This window comes from Hylaeus volcanicus, chromosome 2, assembly GCF_026283585.1.
Source record: "Hylaeus volcanicus isolate JK05 chromosome 2, UHH_iyHylVolc1.0_haploid, whole genome shotgun sequence".
Lineage (NCBI taxonomy): Eukaryota > Metazoa > Arthropoda > Insecta > Hymenoptera > Colletidae > Hylaeus > Hylaeus volcanicus.
Window position 1 is genome coordinate 7,907,424 of NC_071977.1, and position 19,548 is coordinate 7,926,971.

At 45.1% G+C, this 19,548-nt stretch overlaps 2 protein-coding genes across 8 annotated transcripts in view; one reads left to right on the forward strand and one right to left on the reverse strand.

The window, feature by feature from the left end:
* Window positions 1-183: 183 nt before the first annotated feature.
* On the forward strand, window positions 184-1,397 carry LOC128884677 (steroid receptor RNA activator 1-like). Its single transcript, XM_054138210.1, has 3 exons — window positions 184-406; window positions 568-1,047; window positions 1,132-1,397. The coding sequence occupies exons 1-3, from the start codon at window positions 388-390 to the stop codon at window positions 1,326-1,328; spliced, it is 696 nt and encodes a 231-aa protein (XP_053994185.1). The 5' UTR covers window positions 184-387; the 3' UTR covers window positions 1,329-1,397.
* Window positions 1,398-1,505: 108 nt separating this feature from the next.
* The window catches only part of LOC128884676 (methylcytosine dioxygenase TET-like), a 117,517-nt gene continuing 99,474 nt past the window's right edge, over window positions 1,506-19,548 (reverse strand). For all 7 annotated transcript variants that reach the window (XM_054138205.1, XM_054138206.1, XM_054138203.1 and 4 more), the window contains 8 exons: window positions 16,452-16,689; window positions 15,920-16,155; window positions 12,785-15,584; window positions 12,253-12,428; window positions 11,753-12,106; window positions 11,438-11,665; window positions 11,200-11,354; window positions 1,506-11,112 (listed from right to left, as the gene is read on the reverse strand). In XM_054138205.1, the coding sequence (XP_053994180.1) occupies window positions 8,436-11,112; window positions 11,200-11,354; window positions 11,438-11,665; window positions 11,753-12,106; window positions 12,253-12,428; window positions 12,785-15,584; window positions 15,920-16,155; window positions 16,452-16,689 (6,864 nt within the window). In that variant the 3' untranslated portion in view covers window positions 1,506-8,435. The remainder of the gene's footprint in view (window positions 11,113-11,199; window positions 11,355-11,437; window positions 11,666-11,752; window positions 12,107-12,252; window positions 12,429-12,784; window positions 15,585-15,919; window positions 16,156-16,451; window positions 16,690-19,548) is intronic.

Here is a 19,548-nt window from a genome sequence, read left to right on the forward strand (position 1 = left end):
ATGGCCACGCTAATAATAAAATAAATTTTCTCACAAGTGGTCGCTTTAAATAATAAAATATTAAAAATAATGAATATTTAACAACATAACAGTAATAATGTATTGTTTCTTTTATTTTTAATCATTTTACATTAGCTGATATTGTTCTAAGGACCTCAAAACCTTGATAATATCTTAATTGCAAAAGTTGTCAACCCTGGAACTTGAGCTGTCACCTGGGTTTTCGTGTTTTGTTAAAATATGTTAAATGTACGCTATGTAAATAAACATAGTGATAGATGTGTCTGTCAAATTTACTGATAATTATAAAATTAAACACGTTCACCTCTACCTGATTCACTTCTAGTATGTTTTCTAACTCGGAACTGTAAAAAATTGTGATCGGAGATGAACGAAAGTGAAACAAGTAATACGAATGTCTTGACATATTCCTTTGTTTTTCATAGTTTTAATAAAGATTGATAGCGTAACAATGTGTATAAATAAAGTATACAATAATGATTAGATTAGTATGTTAATCTAAAGATTTGCTAGATGATTGTTAAAGGGAGAAATTTTCTACTGCAGATAAGAATCTTTCCACGCAAAAGATATTAGTGGCTGGCCATGATCCAGGCTGGAATGATCCTCCAAAATGGGCATATTCTGGTGCTCAAAGTTCTGCAAGCACACCTACTAAGCGCACATTTAATAAGCGGGTTGCATTTCCATTAGCTCCTACACAAATTGTAAACAAAGATTCATCTTCTCAGAATGCATCAACGGCTATGCCACCACCACTACAATCTTCCACTAATTTAACAACAGCATCTCATCCTCCCTTGATGCTACCCACCAATATAGAAGGAAAGATAAATGAATTAAAAATTGATAAAGAGCAGGCATTGAGCGATGTCTTATCAAACTTTGAGGTTGTAATCGAGGAATATGTCTTAGAAAAAAGTAAAGCAGAAGAGGTGAAGAAAAGGCTAGATGTACTGAAGGTTGCATGGCTTGAGGATAAATTAAATAGTGCAATTCACGAAAAAATTTTAGATTTGTCTACAGGTTGGGTTTATGTAATATTTCTCTAAGATAATTACATTAATTATTTTGTTAAAAACAAAAAATAATAATAGAGGCATTTTTCAGCTTTACGAAAAGGAGACATTGAGAATGCGGATCGAATACACGTCGCATTAATGATGCAATACGCTACTCTATGCAGTCCTTGGATACCTGGCATTAGGCATATTATTTTAGGATTAAAAGCCAAATTAAAAAACTCGAATGCAATGGAGTCCCAGAATTCAGAGTCCGAATTATTACCGGTCGATGTAAAGGAATAAATTTAATAATAAAAAAAAGTTCCTTTTATTCATATGTATAATAAATTAATTAAATGGTATTCAAAAATATGTGTAGACGCAATTTTTGTCCCATCACAGAAGAAGAATAATAAAAGCTTTATCGTAGCCGTTACAACTATTGGTGTAGGGCTTCTAAAAAAAAGTTCAAGTCCACTGTACTCATAAAAGTTTCTTGTATTTCTCATTTCTCTCTTATGTATATTCACAAAGGACAATTACATCTTACTTATAACATATTCATCATTCTAAATGTACTCTTACGTCGATAATAGTCATCGATAGCAATGATCAGTTTACATTCTATTACTTATCGTCTACAAATCGCTACTAAACTCTAAGCATACTGTGATTCATCGCTCAAGCACACCCGCGTTGTTTAATTTTTTTGTTTATTTTAAATCGGTCATCACGCCACGCGCATTTCGAAAATTCCTGAGCCGTAGCGGCCGATCGAGATGCGCGTCGATCGATGCTCGTTTCTTCGTTCCTCCACTTTGTTTTTTTTTCCACTTTTCATTTTTCACGTCGCCGCCTCCCTGCGCGATTCCAATGAAAAAAAAAATCAAAATAGAAAACACAAGAAACAAGACGGTTACGAACAAAAAAACATTTTTCCCATTTCGCAATATCGTTTCGTTTACCGTTGACCGATTTTTCGAGTCGAGATACATCCTCTTTCCACACGATTGCTTCGCTAGTCCTTTCGCTGGTTCGGCTCGTTTGTTTAATCTTTTTTTTTTTGTGGCGCAATCGAACGGCGAAAGACGGTAAAACGCTTTACATGTAAACAAATACACATACACGTACACGTGTACGTGTATATATATTTATATATTCATTATAAAACTTACATCTTAACTTACGACCATCTATTTTAAATCGTCAATATATTAGATTTTTCTCCCATTCGTCGTTTTTATTTCCATTTCATCATTTAATCTCGCGTAAATAAATATTTATAAATACATTTGGGCCCGACGCGAGCTGTGGGTTCCCTCGATGGATCTAGGCGCGCTCCGGCATATTTTCAACCGATCCATGGATCCGTGGATCCTTCTCGGTTCCGTGGATCGTCGACGATTTCGCGAGCGAAAAGAAAAAATGAAAAAAAGAGATGATACGATTTCCATTTAAACTACGCGCGAAAGAAAAGGTTTAATCATTTTTTCCTTCTTATACTAATCACACCACTTTCCGCTCGCTTCCTATATTCATTTTTTTTTTATCGTCCATCGACGATCCTGACGCCGAGAAAATAAAAAAAAGAAAAAGCGGAATGATCCATCGGGACAACCTCTGGTCAGGGTCGCGGCTCGAATTTCGATTTAAAATTTCTCCATGGTTCTTTATCCAAAAATATATGTACACATATGTAGTCGGTGTATACGTAGCGCTATATTCGTATGCCCTATTCTTTTTGGGGTGACCCGGGTAGGGGGGTTGGGGGGTGATTGGGGGGGATACATTTTGGTACCAAAGTGCAAAAATTGTGAGCGAGCCTTCTTTTCCATTCTTTTTTTTTTCTGTCTCTCTCTCTGCTTTCGTCGAGTCCGCGGTCTTCTCGATTTATAGGGACACCCTGTATGTGCATACAAGCACATACACGCTTTTGCATATGTAAGTACATACGTACATGCATGCATACATATGTATGTACATACTTGCATACACAAATGTGTTTTAAAAATTTATATACACAACATATGCAATATATAATGTATACAAGTTTATATGTATGTATTATGTATTGTATATACAGGCAGTTTGCTAAGTATTGGTATCCTCTATGTTTATCGAAGATGTTTACTTAAATTGAGCGACAGGTTTTTGTAGCTGTTTGTTATATGTTTGTTATATGTTTGTTATATGTTATATGTTTAATTATAAATATGTACATGAATGAATTGTACACATGTTTCATTGTAAATACGCACTTGATTAAACTTCACGCGTTTCATTGTAAATATGTACATGAATAAACTTCATGCATGTATATATTTATAATGAAAAATTCATTTGATAACATCAAACTTATCAGTTAATTTAAAAATATGTTTTCGATAGACATAAAGGGTACGAGTACTTATGGTACTGGCTGTACGTGTACATAAATTAACATGTACACATGTGTTGACATGTATGTACATGTATATACCTTGTCGACCAGAAACAAATGGTATAAATACGCGTACGTCTCACGATTTTCGCACCCCAGGTATGCTCTCTCATTATGCTACGGTTTTTATTTAGTTTCGTGTTCCTTCTTGCTTCTTTCCCATTCGCAAAAGAACTCTGTCACTGTCACTGCACGCTACAAATATTTATTGTTAATTAATCAATTACTTTATTATTATTATTATTGTTACTATTATTATTATTATTATTTTTTGTCGATTCTTATAAATCAATCTCCCTATTGTTATTCTGCATCATCGTTTCATAAGGCGGACATAAGTGTTTTTTTTTTTATTTCTCACGAGACAGAATATACCTCAAGTATATTTGTTGTGTTGTTTTGTAATTTTCTTTTTCCATCATAATTACATCTATATATATATATATATATATATATATATATATATATATATATATATACGTTCGCTACAAACTATTTAAAAAACTTGTTCTTCCTCATCAACGCGTCATCCATCAAACCTCGCATACCCATTGTTCCTCTTCTTTCGTTTCATACTCTTTCTCTTATCTTTTTTTTTGTGAGTTTTTCATAAGCTTTTTCGTACAAAACAAAATGGCATCTTTTTGGCATTGGAAGAAAAAATACAGTTTCAACCTCTTTCTTTCTTAGTTTTTTTTTGTTTATCCTCTCGTTTCGCTTCACTCGTTCGAAATCGTAAACCATCGCGTTTCTCCACTCGCAAAATACAAATTTCGGGCAAAACGTTAACTCTTCGATATTATTCTTTTAATCCCTCTGTTTCCTCAACTTTCAAAAAAAAAGAGAAAAAAGAAAACTGATCGATTCTCTCGCTCGTTCACACATACTTGCAGCCCCGAGACGGTATTATTCGTATAACAGCTACACACGAGTGAAATTCCCCTCGTTTACACGCCCCTAATTATTACCTTTAATACTATTTTGGCATCGTCGCGTTTTAAATCCCGTGTCTCCGGGTCTCGTTGGCAGGAAATTATACAAAACGAAGAAGAAGAAAAAGAAAGAAACACAGCAATTTGAGCATCGGCCTATCGACTCCCTTTCGTTCTTCCATTTTAATCTTATTACTTTGTATGATATACTTTATATTGTAAATTTTACAATGAAATTAAAACAATTTGATGACGTTAGAGATCCCTGGTATAAACGGTAACCAATAATCGTTACCATACAAATTATATAAACATGCAGTGGTAGTTAAAAACCGACAGGGTACCGCTTCTTTCTCTTGTCAGCTATTGTACGGTCCCCTATTCTATCTATAATATTTCTATGATTCATCCTCGACGAACAGTGAATGGGAAACAAGAAGATCTGCGATCGAACCGATCGCCAGCAAAAAGAAAGGACGTCGAGCCTAGCTCACGGCGATTTTTGTTTGCGGTTTCAGCGCGATTACATTTTTCCTTTTTATCCTTAATTGACTGACTGAGATCGATTCGCGTTCTCGAGGGGGACTGATCGAGGAACGGTACTCGTGTTAAAAAATAGTGTCCACCGTCGATCGGACGTCGGTTTCGCGATTTTTCTTCGTGGTTTTACAACCTAGGGACCCCGGGGTCGCGCGTGAAAACCGAGGAACGGATTGGCGCTTTGCGCGAGCAAAGCTTGCCTTGTTACAGGGTGTAAGGTAAAGTGATTAAAAAGAAGAAAGAGTAAAAGATATCATACAAGGGACGACTAGCGTTTAAGAGGCGCGAGCTCGCCTATTCTCTGTTTTCTTTTCGTTTACGATCGCGGGGGGAAAACAGAGATAAAATATCAGAAAAGAACTGGACGTACGACTGGAAAAAGAAACCGAACCACAAGAGGCTCTGTGCACTTTCGACTCGATCATGGTGGTTGGGGGTAGGGAGGTGAGTGGGGGGGAGGGGGTTGGGCCGCCCAAAAAGCGCAACAAAACTTTAATGAAAAAATCGAATAGCAAATAGAACAACGCGTTTCATCGAAAACTTAATCAATAAATAATCGATTAAATTAGATTATATTATTAATTATTACTGTTTGCCGCTAATAATTATTATTACTACTACGTTATGATAATAATGAATGATAATATATTAATGATTCTTATAATACTTCGATGGGCGAGGGTGTTGGACGCGTCTATTGTAGTTCCCTTTTTCCCTTCTCGCGCCTGTCGATTCGGTGTGTGTCGTCCTCGAACCACCCTATGTCTTCGCGAGACCCCCAAGAACACGCGTGGGCGAAGACTCGACTTCCGGTCTGTTCGACAGCGGCGTCGAATATTCGAGAGGCAATGAACGGAGTCGGAGGAATGGCGTTTAATTGAAACTATGCTCCGAGGCAAGCGAAAGTATGAACTTGGTAAGAGGAAGAGGTTTTAGGGAACAAAAGAGCTGGCAAGTAAAAGAACTGACTTGGGTAAGAGGTTCAAGGAGTACCGAGAGTTGCAGACGTTGAGTGTACAAGCTACCTGGCCAAGACAGTGACAGGTAGAAGAGTTCCTCTAGGCAGTTTCTCTGCGTAGGGATCTCCCAAGTCGATTCGTCCACTTGCCACGGAGCAATTGTTCCCCCCAACGAATAAACAAACCGCCCTCGTCGTTTATCGGACATCGAAGCTGGTCCTCCACCCTAAAACGCGTCCCCGCGTGTCTCTCGATCGGCGTTCTCGCGCACCTCCTCCCGTTCGCTACCGACGACGGTAATATTGATCCTTAATCCCTATCGATCGCTATGACAAATGATTACAAAAAAGAAACAAAGATTAAAACGCGATAAAAGAAAGAAAAAACACGTAGGTCTAACATTGATGGGGCAGGGAGTTGAGGGGGCGGGGGAGTCGCAACGCAAGTCGCAGCTAGATTATTTACAGGAAAATAGGGATGAAGGGGGGTGGGGGCGGGGGTTCGAACGACGCGCTAAACGCGTGGATTCGTTTTGGCTCCGCGAGTTGTTCGGACTCTGGCGTCTACGTCGAACTTCCAGATTCCGATGGCCGTCCAAGCGCGTGAACGTTCGACGTCTGGAAATATTATACGCGTGTCCTCCGCTCGCACGGAGGTACGCCCTCTCGGAAGGCTACGAAGGCGATCCGATGATCCCAGCCGCGGATCGTGGGATCGTGGAATCGTTGCTAGACTCTAAAAGGCTTGGAAAAACAGTCGGAAGAACGTAGCTGACGAAGAAGACGACAACGAGATGTTTTCCTTTTTTTTCTTTCTTTTCTTTTCTTTTTTAACTTTTCTCGCGTCCCTGTTTGCTTGCTCGCTCGTTTGGTTGCTCGTTACTCGTTACTCGTTTTGTCACTCAGGTGATTAGTTAGAAAGATGCTTTGTACTCAGCCGACCCTAAGGACGGGAATTGGTTAGTAATTAATAGTCGCGTGTGTCTCTCCGTTGAGTGTTCGTTCTTAATCAGTACGTGGTACACAGTGATAAGAGCTACGGGTGCAAACACGTGCAGAATTACAAATAAATACGATGATTAACAAGCGCAATGTACAATAGGCGAACGAAAACAAAGAAGAGAGAGAGAGATGTTGCGAGCAAAACAAAAAAGAAAAAAAAAATTAAACGTTGATAATTACCGTTTAATTGATTACCTTAAAAAATTGAGATCATTTTCGTGTGTGTATGTGTGTGTGTGTGTTGCGTGTGTTCGTGGCGGGATACCCGGCACCTCACGCCCGTGGAGTCTCGTCGTGATTGTGCAAACGACTTTCGCAAAGAATCGATTCGAAACTAACGATTTTCGAGGGATCTGGGGGGGTTTTGGGTTGACGAATCTACCGTTGGCGATTAATCGGACGATTTGGCTCTGCGTATGGTTGTGTCGATGATGCACGGCGTGTACATATTACAGAAAAAAAAATGAAAAAAAAAATATATATATAGAAAATGTATGAAAAAAATGGCAGAGGATCGATCTCTCTGCGTGACTATACAAAGTGGATTGGCTTTTGTACAAAAATTTGTACCGGCGCGCGCGCGCGCGCGCGTATCGTCAGCGTACATACTTGCCACCTCTGGTTAACGTCGCGAAATGTTTGTCATCTAGGCTTGGACTAGCTAAATACGATTACGATTCTACCAACACGAAACCATTTAAAAAAATGTACAATCGGATGCGCTACGTTCCTTCATCCTTTCACCCTTTCATCCTCCTATCTCATGGCGTTTATCCATAATATTCTCTCGCAATCTACTCTGTCGAAGTCTCTCTGCGTACGACAAAACGTAGCCGATTCACTACCCGCGCGTTTCGTTTCTTCGATTACCGTGAATCAGCCTCAATCATGTATTCTTCCAGCCTGTCCCTCCTCCTGGCTGCCTTGTCACGTCTTCATGCTCCTTCGACGACGTCCTGAACACGACGAGGGATCCCTGTATCGTCTCCGATTCTCCCCCGTCTCCGTACGCTCGCGACATCCTACCGTGATTCGTGTAAAAGATCCATATAAAAAGGGAAGCCCCGATTAAAATTGTATTCTGCGATGTTCCTCTCGTGCGAATCTGTGTTCAGTTTCACCTGACTCATTCCCATATGCTCGTCACCTCGGTTTCAACCCGCGGTCTAACGTTGCATTCCTCCGAAAAAACGTGAAATAGAAAAATGGCAGTGCAAACGTGTACTCGCTTCGGTAAACAATTATACGCGTCTAGGACAACGACGACGGTACCGTGGACGATCCCTCGTGGTAACGGGTTTCGTCGCGTTTGGTCTTTGATCCCTTCGAGGGTAATTCTCGGTCGGTTCGCGTGATTTACCTCATGTGATCACGTCGAACGTTCGGCTAAGGTTCCCAAGTCGTGGGTGTGCTCGGTGGTGTGTCGCTGGTTCACGTAAGGCTCGTTGATCGGTGTTGCCTGTTCAGCGACGAGATCGATCGATTCCTGGTACGGTTCGTGGTCATCGAGGGCTGGAACCGTGGCCCCCGACGATCACTCATCCAATGGCCCCACCCTCCTGATACGGGCCAGTTATCATGCACGGATGCATGGGGAAGAGCGTCGTCCAGGTCATTGTGGTGTAGGTGGGCGATCTCATCATGAACTGGGAGCTGGGAACGCTGGGTATGTGAGGAAGCGGCGTGGTCTTCTCGGTGGTGGTCGCGCTGGCTGGGCTGGTGGGTGTCGACGGTGTTGATAACGTTTGCGACGTGGTCGACGAGCTGGTGGTGGTGGTCGTGGCGGTGACGCCTAGCTTCCTGAGTCGCATCTTCTCTTCCCACTCGTCCCAACCGTGTCTCGGTCGGTTGAGGTTGCGGTGCTGGTAGAAGACCAAGCTGATTCTGGTCGGGTTGATACGGTTGGGCTTCTTCAGGGCCGTGGTAGCGTGCATTTCGTGCTTGGCGCACTCAAAAAGGACGCTGCCATGGCCCAGCGCTATCGCGACTCCCCCCATTTGCGAGTCCTTGAAGCACTCTTCGTTGTCGGAGTAATCTGCTACCTCGCCGAGCGGCTCCGCTTTGGGCGGTGGCTCCGGTAACACTGGGAAGTAAGGTGGCGGTCCGTATATGTCCCATCGAGGAGTGTCCCACCTAGCCCAGCCAGGATTCAAGCCCTGATACGGGGGCACTCCTTGATAAGGGTACTGCGGCGAGGGGAAGCAAGCTTCTCTCTTTGGTTGCTGATAGAATTTCGGCGGATACTCCGGCGTTTGAGGATGATACGGCTGGTGGTAGTTGTAGCCTTCCCAAGTGTTGGAATAGGGTTTGTCGAATACAGGGTACGTAGGGTACCCGTACTGAGGGAAAGAAGCGTGGGGGTGTCCCAAGCCCTGCATCGCATGGAAGTCTTGCACTTGCTTCATCTCCTCCGGCCATGGGAAGCAGTTCGAGTTTGGATTCGCGGCGTTTTGTCTGGCATCGTGGAATCCTTCTTTCATCTTGTCCTCCGGCCAGTCCGGTCTCCGCTGATTGCCCGGGTGCGTCGCTACGCTGTTTTGTAACGGATTGCTAGGACTGTCCGCGTAAATGCCGCCACGCGCCGGCTCCTGAGGCTTGAGGAACGTTCTATTCGAAGAATTTTGATATGTATTATCCGTGGCCGGATTCTGGTTGGCCGCTGTCCTCGACGGTGGCCTACCCTTTGGTACGCGAAACGGAGAAGGATCGGACGGCGCTTCCCAGCTGTGCTGCTTCGATTGGTCCGGATGCGGTATCCTGTCGTTCCAATTCAAGGTTCTCTGGTGCTCCATTTGCGCTTGATGATTCCTTTCGGCGTTCACTTGATCGTTGTAGGTTTGTTGCTGCTGGTCGAACGCCCTGACTTGTTCGGGATACCAAGAACCAAGCATGTTCCAGCTGCCCGCTTGATCGGAGGGGACTGGTGACATTTGATTCATTCCGGACGATTTCTGTTCCTGCAGTTTCTGTGCGCGATATTTCCTTTGATCGATTGTCCCTAACGCGTGAGCGTCGGTCTGCTGATTACTCGGTGGCAGGTGCGAAGGATTGTGAAGCAATAGATCCGGATTCGTAGCACCGAATGGTTTATGACTAGCGTTGTCCATACAGGAGGATACCGAGAGCCCAGAGAATACATCCGCGTTGGGGTCGTTGTGCTGACCCTCGTATGGAAAATTCCTCGTCGACTGAACGGCGTGCGATGGGTAGTGGCCTTGTATTCTATTCGCAAAGTGTTGTTCGCTCTGCGACTTCTGAGCCTCCAAGTAATTCTGCGTCATGGGGTATTTTTGCTGACTAGAATCTTGCACTGGTTTTGAGAACGATAATTTCGATTGATCGCAACCCTGGCCAACGTTACGTAGACTGTTCGGATTGTGCGGTTGGTTTGCACGGACGAGCATGCCCCTTTGATCTAAATGAGGCTGGAAACTCGGACAATTGGCCTTCGGGGATGGACTGGCTTGTCTGTTATCGTAGACGTTTGGATAGTTTCTAGCAGCGGGAGGATGGTTGTAGCCCGTTTCTGGGTATCCCGGGTTTCTCGACGGAGCCATTTTCTGTTCATGAGGAGTCGAAGGACAACCCCTCGGTGACATGGAGTACGCAACATCCACGGGCGTTCCTGCATGAGAATTCCTAGGTGATATGGGGTGAGCCCTCGGTGAATGCGGATAGCAATTCCTCGGCGAGTCTATGGTGGAATTGGGCAAATTGCGAGAACCTGGCCGATGTTCGTCCTGAGAAATCGCGCTTCTAGGCCTTGTATCGTCCAGACTCGTGCTGTCGGGGTCGACTTTCACGTCTCTGTCCAGACCGCCGAACGAATACTCGCCCCACGGATTCAACCAGTTGTTCTTCCGTTGATCGAGCCACCCGTTCCTACCCCACTGCTGCTCGTTCTGGCAACCCCAACCTTGATACATGGACACCGGACTGTCTAGAACGGTAGATGATACCTGGGAGCTCTGTAACTGCGCGTCCATCCCTTCGAACATGGACGCCATCTCCAGGGACAGTTGTGGGTCCCTCATTTGCGGCCTTGCTGGTTCTTGGTGTCCCTGTACACGACTTGGCTCCGAGACTTTCTCGGTGGTATTCTTCGAGCCGTCCTTCTTATTGGTCACCGTGTCGAGCTCGTCCTCTTTTCTCTTCTTGCCATGTCGTCTACAGGGTTGAAGGGGGACTGATCGGACTCTGACTTCGCAGGGATACCTGTGTCAGCAATGTTCCATGTAATTAATCAGTCGGAAACAGTGATCACGCAGGGGCCTTAATCCTTGTTACGTAGGAGTCTCTTACTTTGATAAAACTTCTACAGCTCCGGCGCGAACCTTCTCATCCTGTCCATCCTTTGACCCGTACTCATCCGTGGTGTCCATTATGTAAAGGGGAAGCACGTGCAATTGTTCGTCTTCGGGTTTGGATAGAGTTCGGTGTTTCGTTACCGTCACCACCTGCAAAGTGAACCACACACATAACTATTTCGTCCTAGTATAAACAGAAATGTCGAGGTATAAGTTTCCTTCGAGTTACTTACCACGGTACATCCATTGTTCATGTTGTGAAGATCACGATGAGAGTGTGCGCAAAAGTCAATGCAGGCCGTGACACCGGAGAACGGTCGGCCAGGTTTGAATCCTAAACGGCATTCGCTCGCTTCTCGTTCGAACTGCGTCTGATTGTTGAAGGCTTCCGGTGCGAGGCTGAGATAAAGAGGCGATAGGAGTGTTGCCAGGACGTGCATTCTTTCTTCGACTTCTTGCTCCTGGAAGAAATGACGCGTTATCATCGTTAGAAGTGGTGGGATAACCTGGAAGAGTAGTAGAAGGTATACTAGTAGAAGATATCCTACCTCTGATCGCACTGACAATCGAAATTTACGGACGGTTTTACTTCTGGCGTATTTGCAACCATTATAATACATGGACCAGGAACATCCAAAGGAGAAGCTCGCACCGCAACTGTCGGGATCGAGTCCCTGGCAAGCACAAGTTCTCGGTTCGTTCGTTCCACATCTCCTAGTCGTGGGAAGACCGAAACGATTCAATTTGTGGCTCAACAGGGAGTAGATCCGATCGGCCTCGTGGGTTGGCACACCCTCCCAAGCGACCATAGCCACGACGATCCAGGCTGTCGGGCACTTGTGTCCTTGACGATGTTTCACTATGGTTAGGATCTTCTCTTCCACGCCGGATCGTCGAATTATCTAGCGAATCACTGATATTACAATCCCGTCATCAAGGTGGAACAGAGAAGTCTTAGTGGACGATTCAGAGCGATTGGACCAAGACATGGGCGATAGATCGAGAAAAGTTCCGGGGGATGTGAAGGTGGATTGATATATTCGCTTACCCACTTGGCCATAGGACATCCCTGGGTGGTTTTGCCCTCCTTTCCAGTGTAGATGACCTTTTCGAATCTTATGGCGTTTCCCTTAAGGCCGGTTCTTCTTTCAAGATCGTTCCGTAGGTCGGGCAAGTTTGCAGCCGCCCCGAGGTGAGTGTAGTACGAGCCGGGCTCTGGCGGACCTTGTGGTTGAACCTCATTTTACTTACGAAACCGGACGTTTCAACGAAAGGAAGCAACAGAAGCGGAAACATTTATGCCACGTATGTAGGTATGCCCCCTGAGAAAGGGGGGTAAGTTAGGTTACGTGCATTCTTCTTTGGGTCACTGTATCGAGGCGCATAATCGGTGTATGTCGGTTGTGATATTAGTAGTACAGTGGTCCTTAAGAGAATTTTCTTACTTTTTTTTCCGGTAACGTTTCAAATTTTTTGTTCAATTTGTTTATACTTTCTACATTTCGTGTAACGGATACATAGTCGTGGTTAGTGTGTTCTCTCAATGTTAGTGTCGTGCTGAATACGCGAAAGCAACTCACATTTATCGGCGGGGAAGCAGTTGCAGTCCGGTACTTCGGTCCTGACATTGTTCTTCAGTTTGTCCAAGTGATCTTGCAATTTTGTCGTCGACGGGACACCGCCGCTTCTAGGACTCTGCGGACCTTCGTTCTTTACGTCGGACTTCTCGGCTGAGTCGGCCAATATCTCGTCCCTGGTCTGGAGACCTTGGCAACAACCCTCGCGCAGATGCTCGGGGGTGGGCTGCTCGGTGCCGCCTCTTCGGCAACACCAAGAACCGACGCCGGGCGATACTTTTGCGGGGCCACCGTCTCCGCGGAACATGTAACTGATGGAGCCCTCGTGGCATCTTTGATCGGGCTCGATTTTGATTTCTTTCGACGCGCAGCTCTCGCTCTTCGAGGAAGCTGCCGGGGAGGGCACGCACTCGGAGCCCGAGTAGCCGTAATCTCCGACGTTCTCCTGCTTGATGATCTGAGACGAGTCGCAATTGGAGCTGTTCGCGTTCGATGACGTCGTCTTGTCGGTGCTTTCCACGTACGGTGGATCGTCCTCGGCTACCAGGGCCACGCGTGACGTCTCTGGGAACTCGAGGCCGTTCTCCGTTTCGCTCTTGTCCTTGTCGGCGTTCTTCTGACACTTCTCGAACATTTTCTCGTCGTTCTGCTCTATACCCAATTCCCTCTGAAAGGACTTGTCGTCGATGGTCTGATTGTCGTTGCTCTTGCATCCTCCCTCCTTCCACAGCTCTTGCTGCTTCTGCTGTTGCGTCTGTTCGCGATGTTGCTCGTGCTGCTGCGATTGTTGTTGCTTCTCGCACGGTTTCTGGTGCGCGGTTTTCTCGCTCGTGTCGTACTTCATGAAACTGTCTATGGCCGTTATACCGTTGTTCAACGCGTTACCTCCTCCTGACCACTCCCATAAGCCACCACCATCGGGCAAACTATCGACCCGAGGGTGGTGGCTATGCAATAAAAAATTACCGGTCAAAGATTCGTTGGATTGCGCCATGGTGACGATGTTGGATTGATTCAAATACTGGTCCGCTTGTTTCTCTTGAAGTTTCTCCGCGTTCTCGTGGGACTCTCGTAACCGATCCTCCGCGTGATAGTCTCCGTTCGTTCCGCTGTTGCTGTTCACGTGCTGAGACTGCATTTGATGGTGAAGATTGTGGTGTTGTTGTTCTTGATGACTCATCTGGTGCTGAGACTGTTGCTGCTGCATTTGCTGATGTTGCAACTGTTGTTGCTGTTGCTGTTGCTGCTGTTGTTGCTGTTGCTGCTGCTGCTGCTGCTGTTGCTGTTGCTGTTGCTGTTGCTGTTGCTGTTGCTGTTGTTGCTGTTGCTTGTTTAGTATCATCGATTTCAGTCGGCTGTTTAAATTTACACGATTAGATTGAGCAAATACGTTACTCTCCTGAGCATCTTGATTATCTGAAAATCCGTTTGGTTTGCCGGTGTCCGTTGCCTGCTGCTGCCAAAGCACTCTTTCCCCGGAGTTCTGCATGTCTTGTTTGGTCGCTTGCTGGCCCCAGGTCGGCTGATTCTCCGTTACCGAGTTCGGCGACCACGACATCTGATTGTCCATCTTGTTCTCCTGCGCGGGCGGTTGGGGCTGCCACGCGGCCGGCTGGTGACCAGGCGTTCTCCTCGGACTAGGCTGAGAGTCTGGCCATTGCTGCTGAGGTTGCTGACTACTGTCGCTCTTTATACTATTCGGCGACCAATTGGGTTGACTAGTTGGTGTGTCTGGCCAAGACATTTGATTAGACGGCGTAAGTCTGGGATTCTTTTCAATTTTCGTTTGCTGCGACCACTGTTGCTGTTGTTGTTGTTGTTGCTGCTGCTGCTGTTGCTGTTGTTGCGTGATCTGCTGACCAGACGGCGTTAACCTCGGATTCTGTTGATTCGAGTTCTGCTGCGCCTGCATCTCCGGGCTACTCTGCTGCCAATTGTGCTGACCAGATGGCGTCATTCTGGCGCTTTGGTGAGACGGATTCTGCTGATGGTCCGACAACTTCGGCGAATGTTGTAGCCACCCTTGGTGCTGGGATTGTTGTTGACTAGAGGGTGTTAATCTTGGATTCTGGTTGTCCCTCAACTTCGGACTCTGCCGGGACCAGTTACCCTGAGTTTGTTGCTGCTGATTATCGGTATTGTCTGACCACGATTGCGGCGTTTGCGGCTCCTTAACGCTACTGGTCTCCCAGCTCATGTGGCTGGCTGGCCTGGGCAGCTCTTGCTGTGCCTGCATCTGCATGCTTTGCTGCTGTTGCTGCTCCTGTGCTTTCATACTGTTACTCTGCATACCCGATTGCTGCTGGGACTGGGGCTGTTTCTGCTGTTGGTGCTGTTGCTGCTGCAACGTACCATCCGACCAGCTCATGTTGTTGTTCACGTTGTTCATCTTCGCGGCAGTACTGGTGTCGGACCATATGTGTCGTTGGCCACCGTCTGGTACCGAGTGCTGCCGCTGCATGTGCTGCTGTTGCTGTTGCTGCTGCTGGTGCGACTGTTGCTGAGCCACTTGCGATTGCCATTGGTTCTGTACTTGTTGCTGACCCATCTCCACGTAGCCTGGATATCCGTTAGAGTTGTGTAAACTCTGTGGGCCCGGTTGAAGTGGATACCCAGGCATCTCGTTTCCCGACACGTTGCTGGCCGCGATTGTCGCGAATCCCTTCACCTGCGTGTCCGTCTGGGGTTGCTGGGGCTGCGACTGCGGCTGCTGGGGGGTCTGCTGTTGCTGTTGATTATCCATATGCACCGAGCTGCTACGACTCGTGGGGGTGGTTGAGGGTGGCGGTGCCATCGTCACGTCCTGGAAAGATCATCATTCCATCTATAACTTAAAATCGTTCGTGGTTGCGATGAATGGAAAACCTGGCCTTGTATACAGTCGCCCGTACTCGAAATTGTCCATCATTTTTGCGTGGTACCTTCGACAATTATGAAGAGATATCGCGACCATGTTGCGTTTAAGTATGTTTATGATATGCAAATATGTTGAACGATTTTAAGCGAGCCACTGTATTTACTGTATGGTGTGTTGTCAGTCGTCAATTACGTACAAAATTCTCTAAAATTGATTTCTTCGTTATAGAACATACTTTCCGAAGATAGTTTCAATTAAAAACATTTCATATATAATTGTACCTGTTGTTGGTAACCATTGACGTAATCCTGCCTTTCATAACCGACTGATTGGGTCGCGGTGGCAGCCGGATCCATGAATTGACCGTTTAGTGGCCTCTGAGCTGTCGATGGCACCGTTTGTGGGGCGACCGGTGGCAAGGGCGAGGGTTGCCCCGTAATTGTGTATTGTCCTGTCGCCCCGGCGCGTTGAAACGCCGACTGATCCGTTGTAATGAAAGTCTGCTGCTGATATGCAACTGTAACCAGAAAATTCGACTGTTGATTCGACGAAAACTGACTCGACTGGTATTCACCTGCGTACTTTCAATTCTCGAGCAATTCTCATTACTTCGAGGGCTCGGCCTTGAAGGTTTATTATTGAAATTATCGTTAGGTAAGTTTTCAGTAAGACTGACGTAAAATTTAAGCTTTCCTCTATGTTTAAAAATTGTTAATTGTTAGAATAGCGTTTTTAAGGGTAGTTGGTTAAAGTTGGCAGTGCGAATAAAAAGGGAGGCATAAATTTCCCCAATCACCTGCGTTGTTCAATTACCTGGCTGTGGATGGTAGGACGCTGCGGCTGTGTACTGGGTATGATACCTCAGCTCTTCGAGCTGGTTCGGGGCTGGGATTTGTTGAATGAACTGCTGAGGCGGCCATGGTGCTGCTGACGTTTCAACCGCAACTGCTCCCACGGGAGTAACTCCCTGGTGCCAAACGGTATTCCCAAAACCAGCTGCTGGCCGGAAACCGGCGCTGGTGTCGCCGTAGAATGGCATCACTCCCGGGGACTGCGAACAAAAACGTTAGTTTTCAAGGTTCGAGTAAGTAAGTATTCCGATTCGCAACTTCGAGGGGTTGTTTCCGCCTTTCGAGCACGAATACGAGTCGATAAGAAAATGATACAGTGTGTTGTATGTGGACAGAAAATTGCATAAAAATTGGCATGTCGATGTCGATTATGCAGACTGACTGGCGTCTGTTGCAGGAACGCCAAGGTACTTTCGCGTGGATTCGACGCGAGTGGCGTGCGAGTACAATGAAATCGCCACGTATGAAGAACTATACCTGCGCGATGCAGTTTCGTTTTATTTTCGTTCGTTCCCCAGTCAGCGAAGGCTTCGAGAAACTCGATGATCATTCATTACGTGATCAAGTTACTTGAAAGTTTACAAAGGAGGAAGTGCCTATAAGAATACGTTATCAGCACACGTGTTTCGTTAACTATTATTTAGCTCGATTCATAGACAATTTTTATTTTTTAATTCATAATTTATTTCCATAATAAATTCCAATCAATTATACGATCTCCATCGTCGATTATCACTAGTTTCCATCTAGCAGGTCAATTAAAAATTGGTGACTGCAAAGGGTTCGTTTATGAGTCCAGAAAGTTATTAATAGTTCTACAAATTTGGGGTTCAATTATGGACACGTTTAATCGCAATCACATGCACTTTCATTTAAAAAGAAAACAAAAGTCTGACATCCTTCTCTGAGGAATCTTTTATTCAAAGTGTCTTGAGCCCATCGCTACTCCACTCTGCTCGCGGTCGCTCGGAGAGAGCGAGGGCCGCGGCTTCGATCCGCGTGTCCCTCTTCTGCATGCGTAAGCGTGTGTTGAGTCTGTCTTTACGTGTGGTTTGAGTGGGACGGTCGAACAGAGACGGAAAACGAGCGTTTGTTGGAAGGAAACCATCGAGAGTGAACAAGAGCTGTCGAGGGATAGACGGAGAAAAGGAGATCCACAAATAGACTGAGAAAACGGTGAAGGAGGACGGGGATGAAAAGGAGAAGCGACGGTGGACGAAGGGAGGAACTGGCAAACTCGCAACCGGACTATAAAACTTTGCACAAAACGAAGACAACGTTCAGGAACGATCAGTTCGCTCGTCCGTACACCATCGACGAGCTTTGTCTTCCTATTTCACTTTCTCCCGTTGGCCTCTTCGGGGTCTCTACCATCTTGCTCCTTCGACGATCGATTTTTCACAGTCCGGTTGAACTCGGGTTTAAATAAAAGATGTCTCCTCGCGGAGTTCGGGAATTCCTTCACACCTGCTGGCTGTGCTGCCCCTCTTTCGATATTTTGCCCAAAGTTTTTATCGTACACGTTATCACTGTGAATATAAAGTATGTATGTATTCGAGCTGGCTGTAGTGTCTCGCCATTCGAGAGTTTCTCTTCTACCTTGCTGTACAGGGTGCTTCAAAGTTGGACGAACGCCCCGGGGAAAACGGAAGCTCAAGAGTCAAAGAAGTCTGATAGCGAGAAGCAATCGAGTCTGGAAAGGATTCTATTTTTTAATTGACTAGACAAGTCAAGTGTTTATATAGAAACACGTTCTAAATAAATGCTTGATACGTTTCGTTTTTGCCAGCTCCTCTAGCCAATTAAGTTTTCGTCTGTAACCGTGGAATTTCTGGTGCATTCCCCCCCCCCCCCCCCCCCAGCCAATCAAAGTTTAATCGTGTTATCGAGGCTGGGTAGCGGCAATTACCATTCGATAGGGACATTTTTTGAATAATCCTGCGCGCGGTTGGCGCTCCGCGTTGAAATTTCCTGGGAAATTCGTCGTTGTTCCGGTCGATGGCCAAGGAAAATTAGATGGGACCGATTGAATAAAATTTGGCGACCGTGTACAGCCGCATCGCGCTGTCCACTATGTTTTCCGCGCGACCGTGTTTATCTGGTGTTGCGTTCCGTGCAGCTACCAACCGTTTTGCCGGTTATTACCCTTGTTACGCGGTACAGTTCAATTAACTGAGTTACGATGGTAATCCCATTGGCGGTGACCAAGGAAGTGAAATTTCCTCGGTGATATTCGGCCATGGAAAATCATCCATTGCGTGCCGGATAATCATGCGGAATTCAACCACTGTTCGAAACAAATTTTCATTCATTTTCGTTGATTTTTTGAATGAGAAGTTTTTGTTTAATATTTTCTAGAATTCCATCTTTTTTTTCGAAAGGAATTCTATCATAGAATAGAATACTTTTATAGTAGACATAAGTTTTAAAAGTAGAATTAAGAGTAATTCTATAACAATGAAAAATATATATTAGAGAAAATATAAAAGGTAAGACGATAATTAAACAAAGGAAGGAGAAAGAGTACGTGTGCAAATCCTTCCTTAATTATTATTCGACATCTGCGCTCCGCATGTGGTCCGGAAGTAGGTACGTGAAGTCATTATGAAACACGGGTATAAAACGAGCGTTGAAAAGGGATCAAAGGCTGTCATAGAGAAAGTAGAACGGTTCTAAAAGTATTTAGATCGGGTAAAACACGTTTCGTCGAACCGAGTAATTGGTTATTCGAATGATAGATTCAGCAGGTATACAGTTAGAATACTTGGAGAATTAGGTGCTAATGGGATGAACATAAATGGAGGTGCTACTGCATGATTTCTCAGAAGAAAAAAAAAGCACTTGTACAGTGCTACAAACAACTAATCCTCGTATTATTTTACGTAGTCTAATAAGGACTTATTAATACTGTCGAATAAGAGTAAATTAATTTATTATTAAATAGCATTAAAAATAAGATCCCGCTGGAATATACTGATCACAAAATTGAATTTAAGAAAAAGTATGAAACCATTTGAAATGAAGCGTCCAAGTGTGAGAAACACTGGATTGATTCAAGC